Below are 16,950 nucleotides of genomic sequence, written 5' to 3' on the forward strand. Positions count from 1 at the left end.
CCGTCCTAGGCCGTTATGAGAACTTCTCCGAGCCACGAATCCACAGAATCTGCCAGACAGACATATTAGGCTCCACACTCTAACACCATCTCCATCTCTCTACACACTGCACATCTGTACTGTCCCCTTTACACCCTCATTTAGTGGGTAGCCCTGACTCTGTGTGACCTCCTAATAATATATGCCCCCCTCTGTGTATTCCCTCTCCCCCTATGTTGCCCCCCCCAAATAGATGGCCCCCTCTACCCCCTCCCTTATAGATGGCCCCCTCTACCCCCTCCCTTATAGATGGCCCCCTCTACCCCCTCCCTTATAGATGGCCCCCTCTACCCCCTCCCTTATAGATGGCCCCCTCTCTCCTCACCCTCCCTTATGGATGGTCCCCTCTCCCCCCACCCTCCCTTATAGATGGCCCCCTCTCCCCCCACCCTCCCTTATAGATGGTCCCCTTCCCCCCCCTCCCTTATAGATGGTCCCCTTCCCCCCCCCTCCCTTATAGATGGTCCCCTCCCCCCCCCCTCCCTTATAGATTGTCCCCTTCCCCTATAGATGGTCCCCTTTCCCCCCCCTCCCTTATAGATGGTCCCCTTTCCCCCCCTTTATAGATGGTCCCCTTCACCCCCCTCCCTTATAGATGGTCCCCTTCCCCCCCCCACCCTCATAGATGGCCCCTCTTTCCCCCCACCCTCATAGATGGCTCCTCTTTCCCCCCACCCTCATAGATGGCCCCCTCCTTCCCCCCACCCTCATAGATGGCCCCCCTCTTTCTCCCCCGCCCTCATAAATGCCCCCCTCCTTCCCCCCCACCCTCATAGATGCCCCCCTCCTTTCCCCCCACCCTCATAGATGGCCCCCTCTTTCCCCCCACCCTCATAGATGGCCCCCTCTTTCCCCCCACCCTCATAGATGGCCCCCTCCTTCCCCCCACCCTCATAGATGGCCCCCTCCTTCCCCCCACCCTCATAGATGGCCCCCTCCTTCCCCCCACCCTCATAGATGGCCCCCTCCTTCCCCCCACCCTCATAGATGGCCCCCTCCTTTCCCCCCACCCTCATAGATGCCCCCCTCCTTTCCCCCCACCCTCATAGATGGCCCCCTCTTTCCCCCCACCCTCATAGATGCCCCCCTCCTTTCCCCCCACCCTCATAGATGGCCCCCTCTTTCCCCCCACCCGTACAGGCTGATAAAAAAACAAAACTTAACTCACCTGACATCGCGCTCCCACGTTGATCCTCACTCCTTCGATCTGTCCCCGGCTGCTGCGCGGCTGCCGCGTCTTATCCCCGGCAGCGCGCGCATCCCAGAACTCCCTGCGCGCCGGAAACCGGAAGTCAGGGCCCAAGGCGCGCAGGGAGTTCTGGGATGCGCGCGCTGCCGGGGGTAAGACGCGACACCCCCGGCAGCCGCGCAGCAGCCGTGGGAAAGACGGAGCCAGACTCTTGTGACCGCAAGCAAAACAATGCTTGCGGTCACAAGAGTGACTGATCGGGGGGCCCCGCGGGCCCCCCTTGTGGCGGGCCCGGTCGCGGCGGCGACCCCCGCGACCACGGTGGCTACGCCACTGGCTGTAACATTTTACTTTTATCTGAGTATCCTCATACTATTATATATAATTTTTAATGTGCATGGATAAAATATATGTTTAGCAGTATTGAGACTCTTTTCTCTGGATAAAATATTTAACAATATCATCATCTCAGAACGTCCTGCTACAGGAAGCACACCAGAGTCAGCTTCTCTAGACAGGGATAACAACAATGATGCAGGAAGCACATGGTATCCATTGAAATAAATGAGAAAAAAAAAACCAGAGCAAACCTCTCCTACTCTGGACAATTCCTGACAGGGACACAGGTGGCAGAAGGGAGCACTGCGTTGGACTGGAAGGAAATACATGACTTCCTCCAGAGCATACAGAAGCTAATACATAATGGAAGGCCTCAATTTACAAAGCTGTATGACTTCCTGGCACCAGATGATTTGAAAACTATTTTTTTTAACACTACAGAATACACTTTAAGGCTATGTTCACACTACGTAAGTTTCCAGCCGTAGCGTGTTCCGTGAATAAGTGGCCGGAGATTTACGTAGTTTGCGTACAATGGAAAGTATATGATCTACGGCTGCACAGTTCACACTACATAAGAACTTACGCCCGGATCGTACGCGGCGCCGTAAAAAATGAACCAGACCATTGTTTGAGGACGAAAATGCCGTAACTTACGCCTGTAGCGTAACATGCGGTCCCGTACGGAGTGGTGATTTCTTCATTTTTGCACTTTTCTTTGCCGATCCAAAAGGTTCTGTGGGGTGTCCGGGGCTAGCCGAAGATTTCCAAGTAAAAGACCGCTGTCAGATCGCTACGTAGGGCGCTCAGGAAGCGTAAGTAGACTACGGGTGTAAGTTCGCGGACCTTACGTAGCCGCCGCAACTTACGTAAATCCGCGGCCGGAGTTTAACACGTATATGTCCGGCCGCGAAAATATGCGGCCGGACATATACGTAGTGTGAACATAGCCTAAGGCTGGGTTCACACTACGTATATTTCAGTCAGTATTGTGGTCCTCATATTGCAACCAAAACCAGGAGTGGATTAAAAAAACAGAAAGGATCTGTTCACACAATGTTGAAATTGAGTGGATGGCCGCCATACAACAGTAAATAACTGCCATTATTTCAATATAACAGCCGTTGTTTTAAAATAACAGCAAATATTTGCCATTAAATGGCGGCCATCCACTCAATTTCAACATTGTGGACAGATCCTTTCTGTGTTTTTAATCCACTCCTGGTTTTGGTTGCAATATGAGGACCACAATACTGACTGAAATATACGTAGTGTGAACCCAGCCTAAATCAGTAAATGATTTTGTGCTTAAACTTACCCGAAGAGAGTTCACTACAGCAAGGCCAACTAGTCCAGCAGATATGCTCTCCCTGAATAGTACACCAACAATAGCAACTGTAAAGACTATGAAATTACTGAGGAGATCACAGCGCACACTCAGCCACCTAAGAAACAAGAGAAAAAAAATGTTTTTAGATGATTTAAACTAAAATGTAAACTGTAAAGTTAAGACATTTTTTTAGAGGGGACATGAAGATGGCTTCATTCAAAGTTTAGAGACCACATAGGCAGCCACATATACCCCTTGCTGTAAAAAAATAATGCTTAGCCAAAAGTCCATGTTAATAGGTAAACCAAGATACTTTTTCAGCCAACAGTAGCCAACTAATGTCGATTACAGTGATAATAAATATAATAAAGACATAGGGGGACATGTATCAAGCGGCAAAATCGTATTTTGGGGGGGAAAAGTGCCCATTTGTGAATAACTTTATTCGCAAATGGCCGTTTTGTGAATAAAATATTTGCAAATGGCCACTTTCCGCCCGGTATGCCAGGGGGCGGGGAGGGTGTGGAACGGGAGGCGTAACGGGGGGCATGGACTCAGAGTCCGCGCTATTCATCTTTAGATTTGCTCTCAGCTGGCGTAGGTTTCCTGCCGTGCGCACCGGTGCGCACGGGATTTATGTAGAGGCAGTGCGCCCCTACATAAATCTCCGTAGTGCCGGAGCTGCGGGGACATTTTTAAAGTCCGGCGCAGAAAACGCTGGACTTAATAAATGTCCCCCAGATACAATTACTATGGCTGTAGCAAAGTTATATCAAGTTGCATGTCTTCATATTTCTAACAAAGCCAACATAATTAAGTATCCAAGGAAAAAAGGCCACACTATAAAATGGTAATACTTATCAAACCGGAATAAGGATAAAAAACATAAGACTTACGTAATGTTTTCTTCATGACAAAAACTTAAAAAAAGTCTGAATTAACTAAAGAGGTTATCCATGCTTAGAACAACATGGCGGCTTTCTTCCAGAAACAGAACCTGTCCTTTCCTCAGCACCACAGGGCTGGTGCTGTTTTTACAAGAAAGTAGGATTTTTTTCTAATCCTGGATAATTCCTTTAAAAGTTTAACTAAAATCTTCTTGCATAGTTCATTACCTGTTAGCAACAAAGCTAGAAAAATAAAAACGCTGGTTGGTGTTCAGACGTAGATTGTTGTCTTGAATGAACCGATCCTGTTCTCTGAAGGCTCGTATGACATTTACTCCTTGTAGTGTTTCATTAAAGTGAGTGTACAGAGGTGATTTACTAACTGCATCCAGCCGTTTCAGCTGCCGGGAGGTGGCAACATAAAATCTCTACAAGGAAGATCAGAAGAAGAGAATTTTTGCTAAATAAATTCATAAACTATATTTTTTCCCCATCTAAAAGTAACATGTCGAAAGACAACAACATCGAGCATTTCGGATGATCGCTGTTGTCTATTACACTAAGCGATTATCACTTTGTGTAATAGGGCCTTAAGGTTTTTTTCCCCATGTTCTGTGAAACACGGACAGCACGGATGGGGAAGCCCTGTAGTGGAGTCTTTTCCCACGCGGCATAATGTATTAATATCAACGTAGGAAAAAGCACTAAAACCACTAAAAAATCATGGTGAAAAGCCATGCTATGTGTAAATTTCTCCTAGGTCATGTGCTCCATTCCATTGTGAGGAAAACTGATGCCAGAACAGATTCCATGCAAATGAAAATTGGTAACATGGTTCACTGTGCCGAGCTGGAAGATTTCCCGCTAACTTTTTAAACTTTGTAATATGCGGCGGTCATAGTAGATAATATACCCCAAATATACTTCTTAACCCACTGGATTATACAAGAGTTCCTTACTTGTAAGAAAAAGTAAAGTAAGCCAAGAGGTACAAAGGCTACAGCAGCAAGAGGTGTAGCTATTGCAATGACCAGCAGTATTTCCAGTATAGTCAGGCTCATTATTATAATCAACATTAACATCTGAGGGATGATATTGTCTATAGTGTCCATCTCCTTAGCAAAGCGGTTAGTCAGGTTTCCACTGGGGGTTCGTTCAAAAAAGCTCAGCGGGCTCCTCATGATGCTGTACAGGAGTTTAGAGTGGAGCTGGCGGGACACCGACACTCCGCCAACAATAATAGCAGCAGATGCTATAAAAATACCTAAAGCTATGTGAGACAAAACAATAGAAATTATTGATTAGAACAGTTTCTTTTTATTCTAATCTTTATTCTAATCTTTTTATTGATTTTCAGCTTGTAATTTTTTTTAATAACATTTTAGTACATGTTATGGGGGCAGCCATCTTGCATTTAGAGAGATGCTTTACAGCAAGCCTCATGGACATACAATAGTCTGGAGCAGACCTTATTCACTTGTATGGGGGAGTTTTCTAGGCAAGCTCTATTACCAGTACAGAGGTCATTGTACATGTCAAAAAGTTTCTTTTTAAATAAAAAGGACACTTCAACATAAAACCCTGATTCAATAGAGCCATGTAAAAATGTGCCATGTAAGAAGTTTTGAGTGGTGTGTGTTTGGGTGTCAGCCATCAGAATAAAGGGACTGCAATACAGAACCTTACTAAGAAAGTAGGAAAGTCAGGAAAAAGTAGGACTGTTACATTTGGTACTGTACCTTGCACAACGCCTAAAATGCTGTACACGGCTAGCCGCATGCTGGTGTGCTGCTGTGTGCCATTCACAGGGGGGTCATCAGCCCATAACCCGATCCAGTAATTATGTCCCAAAGCAGATAATTGTTGGATGATGAAGAATACAGCACACATGAGCAGATACCACTTCCCCATGATCCTGCAGTACTCCATATACACTGATAGTTTGACCTGACAACATACAGGTGCAGGCATACATTAGCCAAAAATAAATACATTTATTACGTATACCTGCCTATGTTATTTGACCTGGCTGATTAGTGGGCAATGCATAGGGGTTTTTGCCTTCCCCTGGATCAACATAGTAGGTTTTCCCTAGGTTGAACCTGATGGACTCTTGTCTTCTTTCAACCTTATTAACTATGTTACTATGTTACATTATGCCATAATTATTACCAGCTATATGTTTTTATGTGATCATGCAGCTTGTACATTAACACTAATAAAATGTAAAGTGATACATTCATATTTATAACAAAATATTTAGACATAATTTTTATGCTCAAACCTCAATGCATTAGTTGTCACTGGGCGGTACCTGTCTCTACTGCCTATTCTTGGCACCCTGTCAACCCTCATTGCAGCCTCCATTTTTTTCCAGCTATACTAGACGATTTTCACTTAAAGGGGTTACCTGACCTTAACATAAAATTAAACATACTGCCGGGGCTGAAGGAAACATAACAAACGTGTACAGTTACCTGTGCCACTCCGCTGCTGCCGATTCAGTCTACCTGGTGCTTGCCACCATTCTTTTTATCAAAACTTCTGCTAACGTACCGTACAGATGGAAAGTGAACATAAGCAAAGCATAGGGAGAGCTCCTATCCGCATGGCATGTCAGCTGAAGTTTTTAAAAAGAGGACAGTGGTGATGATCGGTGCTCTACCCCCCAACTGGTTCATGTAGTGCTAGTGGCGGCCTTACGCTGTCTCCTTTTTAACTGGTTATCTCCCTCTCCCCCTGATATACCTATGGTGATAGAGCAGATGAAGACTTATTTGGCTATTGACAGAATCGACACAGAAAGGCACAAAGAGAAGGCTGTTAAAAAGTTCTTCCAGAAATGGAAGACATTCCTTATTACACACTATGACCACTCCGCCATTGTTGATTTGGTTAAGCCGTTTAGATATACGGAATGGTACTGTAAAGCGGATATAGCAGGGTCGCTAGGCCCCTTGCGACTGCCAGATACGTGACTTGTTAAGGGATTCTTGCTCTTATTTTCATTCTGTCCAACTCAGAAGGTGAATAATGTGCTTTTGTATTACTGTGTGACCGGCAATGTACATACTGTATGTGACTTTATTGTTATTAATGTACTTTTATTTGGAAAATTTAATAAATATATGTTTGAAAAAAAAAAAAAGAAAAAAAAAAAAAAAAAAAAAAAAAAAAAAAAAAAAAGAGGACAGTAGCTGGAAACCAGCAGCAATGGCAGAGCAGGACAGGTAAATATTTGCATTTGTTATGTTCCCTGCAGCATTTTTATTTTTAGTAAGGACCAGACAATCCCTTTAACAACCAGCAATGCATGAATAGTATTTCCACATCAACGTCCTTGATCTTACTAATGCATTGTGCTACATTTGTCAAAAACATGCCCTTTAACTGGACCATTAACAACTAGTTTCAAAGAAAACACATTACTAAATCCAGTTAATACTTAAAGGGGTATTCTAGCAACTAAAAATGTACCTCTGTCCAAAGGGCATGAGTGTCTGATTGAAGAGAATCTGACCTCTGTGACTGAATGGAGCGACAGGGTGGCACGGACACAATTAAATTCTCTATCAAGCCGCTGGAGATAGCCAGGTGCAGCACTCTGCTATCTCTGACAGCTACATAGACAATGAATAGAGTAAGTTCTGACACACCACTCTACTTAGTTGGAAAGTAGGGTCCTCATTTTAAGATTGCAGTGGTTCCCAGAGGTCGGGCTCCCTATAATCAGATTTTTAATAGGGAGATTTTTTTCATTTTTTAAATGTTTTTACATTTTTTTAAAATCAGTACTCTCCTATTAAAGTCTGCCTGAAGGCAATCTGTATTGTCAGATCTACTATGGCAGACACAGAGGCCTTTAGACAGCCCCTGTCTGCCATGGTAACCACAAAATGGATGGTCAAGAAGGGAAACAGATCTCTGATCTCAGAAAGACCAGCCAAACAACAACACTGCCGGCTGCTAGTGAAAGCGCTCAATGCAGTGAAGTCCTAGGTGCGTTGCCCCCTGGGAAACATGAATATGCAAAAGAAGAGCCCGTGAAGCCTCATCAAAGAGGCTCGAAACACAGAACTAGCCAGATATCCCTCTGGGAAGGACCCAGCCAAGGGGTGGCTCCTGTAAGGAAACCACCAAAACCACCATATTAAGTGGCCCTATAAGTCAATGTAATGACAAGGGAAAAACCAAGGCCAGGTAACCATCCACATACAGCTGTTTCAGGGTGTTGCCCCTCATCAGTGTGGAGTAGGATTCTGGCTAGGTGAGAGCAATGCCTAGGTCATGCACCCAGTAAGTGCAGTGCGCTTGAGCTGAATTATTTGTTCTGACCACCATTATAAAAAGGATCCATGAAATTCAATTTCTTCAGCTTAGTAACTGATCCTTGTCAGAAAAAGGACTCATATTGGGAACTATCCAAAGGAGCCAGTTAAATGAACATTTGCATTGTTTAAAATAAGGAGGTCTAAATTTTTAAATTTTTTTAAAAAAAAATACTATACCCTGCCTGTGAGAGCAATATCAGCCTCTGTGAGCTTCCCAGCATCTGCATCTCTCTCTGTAGTTTCTTCAACTGCCTCAGAAGCCATTTCCTTTCTGCATGTTTTAAAACAAAAGTATTTAACTTAATATAGCACTACATTTTACCATTAAAAGAAACAAAAAAACAAAAACAAAACATAGCAATAGACTTCATAAAAGCAGATTACCTTAAACGCACATCTGTCACCTTGACATCTCCGGCCTTTCCCTTACTGCTCTCTTTATTGCCTACAGAGAAGATTAACATTCATCAACAAATCAAGATTACAGTATGTCTCAAAATTATGCTAGATGTAAGACATAATAACGCCAGGACTAAATTGCCACTTTTTGTAGTGCAACAAGGCTGGCCCATAGAGCTACAGCTGCAGAGCAAAGCAGTACATTGAGTTGTATGCAATCTTATGGCCTACAGCTGTCACTCAATAGTTGCTATAAAAAGGAGCAGACTCTGCTCACTGTGTAACGGTAGCCACATGTACGGGACCTATTACACGGGATGACTATTGTTGGAATCATTATATTGTTTAAATTTAAACAATAATCATTTTATTTAAATGCAGTCAACGATCAAACCACCAAAAAAAAAAAATATATCACTTCATATAATGTATTTTGTATATCCTTGCTTTTGCTAAAATTATGGATCAAAATATATTACAGGGGGTTGCAATTTAAAAAGGAGCAGTGTTTCATATGCCTCTTTAGTTTGTGTCACGGCCCGTCCGGTACTGTAGTACTGATCTTTACTGCCGCTGGATTCGGATGCGGGCGCTCCATTGTGTGAACTGACAGGGTTTTCTGCATCTGCTATTCAGTGAATAGCAACCGCATGTCAGCTTCTTGCAGCGCCGCTAGGGATCCCAGCCGGAGGGTATACTATGTGTATACACTCTGGCCGGGATTCCTTAGAAGGCAGAACTAGGTAAGTTCTGTAGTAATCACAGCCGTTGTTACAATGGCTGTAATTATTACGAAACTTACGCAGTGGGAACGTGGCCTCTAAGTGTAATAAATCAAGGCACCCTCAAGGAGCCCACACCTCCCTTCATGCACTAATTCCTCCTTAATACATTAAAAAAAACATCACGGTGCACCAATTTCAACTTTCAAAATCTAAATCAACAGAGGATGTAATATAATGCATATTTGCAATTTACATTTTTTTTAATTTATTTACCATGCTTTAGAGTCTAAAACAAAGCTATACTTACCAGAAATCCAGTCTCCTGAATGAAGCTTTTTATTCTTGTGGTAAATAAAAAAAAAAGGGGGGGGGGGGCATGTATTAAAATAGGGAACTACACTTGGGTACTAAAGGGGGACCCACACAGGGGGGCCCATCTGCTATAGAGGACATACACAAGTGGACATCTACTAAGCACTTAAAGAGTCACTGTCGTATTTTTTTATTTTTTTTGCAGAAATCAATAGTCCAGGCGATTTTAAGAAACTTTGTAATTGGGTTTATTAGCCAAATCTGCCATTATCTGCATGTAAAAAGCCTTTTCCCAGGTCCCCCCCTCCTTCCTCTTTTTCATCCACTCTGAAAAATCTGAAAATTGTGACTTGTTGCAGGAGTCGTACCCTGTCTGCTCTAGGGAGAGGGGAGGGGGGAGGAGGAAGGAGGGAGTTAGCCGGCAGCAGAAAGCAGATAACAGAGGATTACAGGCAGGGAGCTGGGTGACAGCTGTAATCCGAGCTCAGACAGGTCACTGGTGATGGTCAGTAGAGATATCCCGTGAGGGATTTGTAGATTAACTCTTTGTTGTCCTGTTTTGGTCTTTTCTTTAGCTCTCTCCATAGGAGAACAATGAAGACAGGGGGGAGAGCTTCAAACTGCTTTTTCATGATAAAAATGCATTTTTCGGATAATAAACCCAATTACAACGTTTCTTAAAATCGCCTGGACTATTGATTTCTGCAAAAAAAAAAATTCACGACAGTGACACTTTAAGGATTCCACGTCGGTGCGTCTGCACAACAAGGTAGGAGGGGGCCAGGATGGGTGGACAGCCCAGGGTACATTTATTCTGCCCCTGTTGGCCAGGACTTCCTGTGTTTGCTCTCTTTTTTAACCAGCACAAGACCAAAAAGCTGCCTTCAGGAGACTGGATCTAGATACAAGTAAGTATAGCTTTGTTTTAAAGCATCATAACTAAAGCAAAAAATAATGAATGTAAATTGAAAACATGCTTTATACCACATCAACTGCTGATTTAGATTTTCAAAGTTAAGATAACAGTGCCCATTTAAAGGTGTACTAAATGACTAGAATGTTTCTGTCCATGTACTATTCACAAATAACATATGCAACATGCTGGAAATTTTACAGTTGAAGAGGCACAGATTGTGAACCACTGTCCTTCACTGGTTTGTAAAGGACATCAGAGGAAATTCTGGTGTGTGCCCCACATATACTTTACAGCAGTTTTACATAAATCCACATTTTTGAAGGTGTACAAAAAGCTTACTTTCCAAATGTGACTCATCATTCTGTTCAGCTGTCAGGGCATATGTTTGAAGGAAATCTGCAAAGTCACCATTCTTTTCTAAAAGCTCAGTATATGTGCCAACCTCAGAGATCCTGCCGTCAGACAGTACTACTATCACGTCCACTTGTGAAAGGAAACTTACTCCATGAGTGACCAGAATGCGTGTCTGAAATATACAGTGTTAAAAATAAACAAGATTAAACTGTCTAATGTGATGTGACATTGTGCGTCTTCAACTCTTAACTGTCACGGACAAGACACCAACTGGAGCTTCAGGGACCTACAAACAGCGGGAAATTCAAACAGAGACAGACTCAGGAGGGATGGTAAGTCGGAAAACTATGTTTATGATTGATTGTATTTTTTTTTTATCAGAGCCGGAGTACCCCTTTAAGGCCCTTTTACACAGGCCGACAACTGGCCCATGTAAAAATCACATATTTTGTGCGGCTGTAAAATTTATTGTTATCGGACGCACATCTGTGTGTAAACAGGAGGTGTGCAGCCAAGAGCAATAAATGTGAATGGCCACAGGAAGAAACATCGATCACTCGTGGCCCGGCCGCTCAATTGATTGAGCCGTGTAAAGGCACTGGAATGAGCGACGATCACACTTATCGGTACTTGTTTGAGGCCGCAGACAGCTGAAGATCACTACATGTAAAAGACTGCGCTTTTTAACTTTAATTGCAACTTCAAACATGTCAGGAAATATGATACGGGATCTGCAGCAGACTTGATGGTGCAGATTCGATTTGCTTTGAATCTGCAACTTCAAATCTGCGCCATCAAATCTGCTGCAGACCCTGTACATGTGAACGCACCCTAAAATAGAAAGACATTCTTTTCTTTTAGGGTGCGTTCACACATACAGGATCGGCAGAAGATTTGATGGCGCAGATTCAAAGCAAACCAAAGCTGGGCCATCAAATCTGCTGCGGATCCTGTATGTGTGAACGCACCCTTAAAGCGTACCTATGAACTTTATCTACTGTCTGTTCTTCAGTTCAGGCGAAGAAATGCGTATTTTACACTGGGTTGTCATATTGTAAAAAAAAGCAAATACATGACACCCAGTGAGTCCAGTGAGAGTCCTATTAGTTAGCTAGGGCTCATGCATGGAACCTGATGGGTAAAGTTTACAGGTACCCTTTAAAGGGGTATTTATTTCCCAAGTAGAGTCTGTCAGCTTAGACACTGCCCCACTACTTGTCAAGTACATATGACTTGACAAGAACACTTGTGACCGAACTTACCTTTCCTTTAAGTAAACCATTGGGACCAATAACATGCTCAAATAAATGTTGTCCTACATGTGCATCAACCGCAGACAGAGGATCATCCAATAAATAGACATCACAATTCCTGTACACTGCTCGGGCAAGGCTTATTCGTTGCTTCTGTCCTCCTGATAAGTTTATGCCCTTTTAACAGAATATAATACAAAACTACATTTAAACCATACATTAACAAGCAATAACCATATTCCAGTTTCTGTAATAGTAACATAAACAAGCACACCCGATGCAATCTTGTCACAAACTACATAGAAAACTACCTCAACAATCTTAGAATCCAAAATATAGTGCAATCCAAGATTTTATCTTACCTACTTTAATTCACCTCACAGGCACTCACCTTTTCACCAATTTCTGTGTTCTCTCCCCCAGATAGAATTTTTAAGTCAGGTAGTAATGCACAAGCCTGGATAACATTATCATACCAGTCTTTATCCAATGGTCTTCCAAAAAGAACATTATCTTTAAAAGTGGCATTTGGAATCCAGGTTTGCTGTGGAACATAAGCTACAGAGCCCTGAGAGAAAGTTACAATACAGTATTACAAGAAATATATCCACCTCTATGAAGTGTGTTCCTTTAATGATGTCTTACTGGCATTGTATAAGCTTTCTATGCTATAAGTCCCTATAGTTCAAACTTTGCAATTTACCAACACTAAAATGTTGTTATTTACTTAATTATTTTATTATATAAGCACATAAGCTCAACACAGTCAGATTGAAGAGAATCTGAAATAAACAGAAAATCCAGGGAAAGTTCTATTGAATATTTGGCCTTGCTGTAAGGTCCCAGCAGGTTTCAGTCATTGTTCAGCAATAACCAACACTGACAATATATGGACAAAACGGCTGTGCCCACACAATGGGAGTACGGATAGCAAAGATTGTTTGCTATTACTTCAGCTTATCTCTGAATATTACTCTACGGGATGCTAAGAATGAAGGTATCTTTCTTACCTTCATCCTCAGTACCATTTTTGCCAAATCTTCAGATTAATTAATATGTAAAATAGGTGGTTTGGTGAAATTGGGGCAGGGCTACAATCTGAGGGGTGATCCAACCTATACAATGTTCTACAACCAAAGAAAATATCTTAATACCTTTAAAGCGACTTTTCCCATAACTTTCTCCATTTCTCCAAGCAGAGCAGACAGAAGAGAAGTTTTTCCACAACCAACCTGGCCAACAACAGCCACCAAGGAACCTTTCTGGACGGACAAATTAATGCTGCAACATAGAACAACTTGTAAAGTCTTAATTAAAAGAGTGACTAGAGTGAACAGAAGATAACTCTGTTTAGTGTTTTTAAAAAGCATAATCATGTAGTAAACCTAAAGCTAACTAGAACAGGGTAACAGATTTTCTACTACTCACTGGTGGTACTAAGTTAGTCCTACCTTCTCAGGCATGGTTCATCTGTGGAGCTCCAGGTGAATGTGCCATCACATACAACAATGTCATTCCCTTAAATAAAAGAAATTAGATTTAAAATTTTTAAATAGCTTTATTTTCCAAATTATGATCCCTTCACGATAAAAACACTTTTGCTTGTATTTATGTACAATTGTTATTCTACATCACTATACCTTATACATGTGCTGTATATATAGATGTAGGATTACATAAAAGTACAATACATTCATAGTAGAAACATTCAAGAAACAGTAGGTTAGAATCCAACTCTACAGTAAGGGCCCTTATCCACGGGATGATTATCGCTCGGATAATCGTTAACGATAAACGATCTCAAACGACCGCTATTGCGAACGAACTGAAATCGTTCACCCAATTACACGGAACAATGATTGTTACTTATGATCGTTTTTGCGGTCGCCTTGTCGTCGCTATTGCGTTTGTTGCTACTGCAAACAAAGTCTTACTCCATGCGAACGATTTGCGAACGAGCAGCGATAAAAATAGGTCTAGGTCTCATTAAGCGATCGATTTCTCCTTCGCTTAATAGTTAACTGCTATTCAACCGAACGATTATCGCTTTGTTCTGAACGATTTAACGATTATCCGAATGATAATCGTCCCGTGGAATAGGGCCCTAAGTTTTGACAAGATACTCACTGCTAGTAGAGTCTAATGCCTCCACATTAGGTTCCAGTTCTTCCTCAGAGAAAAATTTTGCCAAGCGCCTCAGAGATACAGTTGACTAAATAAAGAACACAAGAACTAATGAACATAAAAGCAAGTCATAAATAATAACACACTCCGGTAATATGTGATAAGTACCTGTACAATAAGTGTTATGGCCATCGGGAACATCCGCAGTGGGATCCTGAGTATATTGAGTAACATGATGGTGACAAACGCTTTCTGAGCATCCAGAATATTATTTTCATCAAGTGCCAAAAACACACCAAACATGCTGAGGGAAACCTGGTCATCCATTCACAACATGGAAAACATATGTTAATATACCTGAAAACAACAACATTCCAACTGGGATTTTGATGACTTTACTGTATAAGGCTATGTTCACATTTAGCATAATACCGTCCATTGCATAGCGACGGACATGTTATACTGCCGGACACCAGGGGGCGTTTAACACGTTCCTGAAGCCGGTACTACTGTATGGGCTGCAGGAACATTATCTTTTTACAGTTAAATTGCGGGCACCATTTGGTGTGCCCACAATTCAATTAACCATTAACTACAATGTAAATTACGGCCATCGGCCATACTTTACATTGAGTAAACAGCTCTTGTTTCTGGACGCTGTTTCACGAACAGCATCCGGAAATAATAGGCATGTTCAGAACACAGAGGTCGGCATTGCATTGAATTCAATGCTATGCCGCCACTGCATAAAAGAACAGAAACTGATTTCACTGCAATTAGCGTCCAATTTTTTCCAAAAATAAATGTTGTGTGAACATAACCTAAGAAAGATATTTTTTTTTGTCTCCACTTTGAGCATTAAAGTGGTTATCCCTAGATTAAAAGCAATAACTTATCACCAGGTGTGTTGCACTAGCCCATCATCTCAAGTCTCATAAAAACCTAATTGGAGCAGAGCTGAACTCTATTCACTTGGGAAAAAGGGACTTCTTTTCTACTGCTTAGAATTTGGACCCCACCAATTAGCTGGTTATCACATATGGTGTGAATATACAGTCATATTTAATTTTGGGATAACTCTTAAGAATGTTGTACCCAGCGTTTCTATGTTCTAAAAGTGGCCTTTCTATTTTGCTATGTGAACCATAAGGTTGGCAATGCAGGGTTCATGTTATCAGGCATGTTAGGTATCCAATATAAAACACTACTTTCATCTAATTGTTGTGCCAGAAGTGGATTTACAAAGCACTGGCGATCAAGCATACTAAAATCAATGATAATTCTGTACAAAGCATAAATCCTTGCAGGACTCTCACTTTAAGCCCTGACTGCAGCTTGAAGAAGCATTGCCTGAGGTCTGATCACGCTAACATCAATACAGAAGAAGAAATACCTAGAAGTGTTCCTGGCGCTGCCCCCAAAAAATCTTTATCTACAACGAATATAGTAAAAAGTAGTAACTTGATTGCAATCTGATGAAAGGAGCTCAGAATCCCGGAACGCACTATTGCCATTTTTATGTTTTACTTTTCACTACATTTGTTGTGGATAATTTTTTTTTTTGCAGCACCAGGAACACTTCCAGGTATTTCTTTTTCTACTGCATTGCTTGAATCCACAAGCCCCCAACACAGAGAGGTTGGCAGCCAAGAGTGGAGCAACATGCACAAAGCCTAGGGGGCTAAACGGTGAAAACCCATCTATATTACATCTATCTATACACCTCTTACACAACAGGATTACACAAGGTGCCATCCTCCTGGTCTTTTTCTCTTTCTCCGCTGTCTCTAGCATTCTAACATCAAGCATGTAATGTCTGTATGCAATAATAGAGACCAGGTTCATCTATCAAAAACTGCTACTGTACATTTACCCTATGTTACTGCAAAGTGTGATTCTTTATTTAATGTGAATAGACTGCTACTTTATATTAGAATACAAAATACACGATAGCTAGCATGATACTTACCCAAAAAGGGGAGGCCACAAACAGAGCCAGTGCTCCGGAGAACAACAGGGCATTATTTTTTACGGCTTTTAGCTCCAAGAGCCTAAAGCTTTCAACCTTCTTCATGAAAGCATTCTCCCAGGCATATAGCTTTAGCACCTTTATACCTTGCAGAATCTCAGAGATGAGCTTTATACGACCATCCTTCTGCTTCATCTGTTCCTCCTTTGGAAATAAATAAGAATTATTTAGGCTTCATACACAGGCTATGGAAATGCGATTGGGATACTAATTTGACATTTTTCCTAGCCCCCCCCCAATATTTACTTTTGAACATGTAACATATAATGTATACGGACTAGAATCATCTCCTTGTCCATAAATTCACAACCATACCTTGTTTTAGGAAGTTGCTCTCAAACATCTGATAACCTGGCACTTGTATTTACTGGCATAAAATAGAACGTATGGTACGTCACTGTAGATTGGCTCCACCCATCCCACCCAGGTGGTGCAATTATTTTTGCAGGTATAAGACGGATCTTGCATGCCCAGAGCATAGGCGTATTATACGCCATGGAGAGGCCATAGTACAGTGTAGGGTCTGCCCCGATATGAGGCTACCTTATCGTGGTGGGGTGGTTTACACTGTTTGCAAATGGTAACCAAGAGGGGGCTGCTTTTAACTAGTTTCATGTCTGTAGTGGGTCTGTATCTTGCCATTGCAGTGAGCTGTTGCATTTTTCTGTGATTTTGTGTTTACGTCACTGTAGATTGGCTGCACTGTTACATTAATGATAATGT

The 16,950-nt window shown here is 42.1% G+C and overlaps 1 protein-coding gene across 2 annotated transcripts in view; it reads right to left on the reverse strand.

The window, feature by feature from the left end:
• Nucleotides 1-16,950, reverse strand: part of LOC138801153 (multidrug resistance-associated protein 1-like) — a 68,977-nt gene that overhangs the window by 9,480 nt on the left and 42,547 nt on the right. For both annotated transcript variants that reach the window (XM_069983680.1, XM_069983681.1), the window contains 14 exons: nucleotides 16,168-16,371; nucleotides 14,367-14,513; nucleotides 14,202-14,286; nucleotides 13,526-13,592; nucleotides 13,229-13,355; nucleotides 12,466-12,642; nucleotides 12,084-12,251; nucleotides 10,807-10,993; nucleotides 8,500-8,560; nucleotides 8,293-8,386; nucleotides 5,524-5,731; nucleotides 4,744-5,054; nucleotides 4,013-4,212; nucleotides 2,886-3,012 (listed from right to left, as the gene is read on the reverse strand). In XM_069983680.1, coding sequence (XP_069839781.1) covers nucleotides 2,886-3,012; nucleotides 4,013-4,212; nucleotides 4,744-5,054; nucleotides 5,524-5,731; nucleotides 8,293-8,386; nucleotides 8,500-8,560; nucleotides 10,807-10,993; nucleotides 12,084-12,251; nucleotides 12,466-12,642; nucleotides 13,229-13,355; nucleotides 13,526-13,592; nucleotides 14,202-14,286; nucleotides 14,367-14,513; nucleotides 16,168-16,371 — 2,163 coding nt within the window. The remainder of the gene's footprint in view (nucleotides 1-2,885; nucleotides 3,013-4,012; nucleotides 4,213-4,743; nucleotides 5,055-5,523; nucleotides 5,732-8,292; nucleotides 8,387-8,499; nucleotides 8,561-10,806; nucleotides 10,994-12,083; nucleotides 12,252-12,465; nucleotides 12,643-13,228; nucleotides 13,356-13,525; nucleotides 13,593-14,201; nucleotides 14,287-14,366; nucleotides 14,514-16,167; nucleotides 16,372-16,950) is intronic.

This window comes from Dendropsophus ebraccatus, chromosome 9 (assembly GCF_027789765.1).
Source record: "Dendropsophus ebraccatus isolate aDenEbr1 chromosome 9, aDenEbr1.pat, whole genome shotgun sequence".
NCBI classification, from domain to species: domain Eukaryota; kingdom Metazoa; phylum Chordata; class Amphibia; order Anura; family Hylidae; genus Dendropsophus; species Dendropsophus ebraccatus.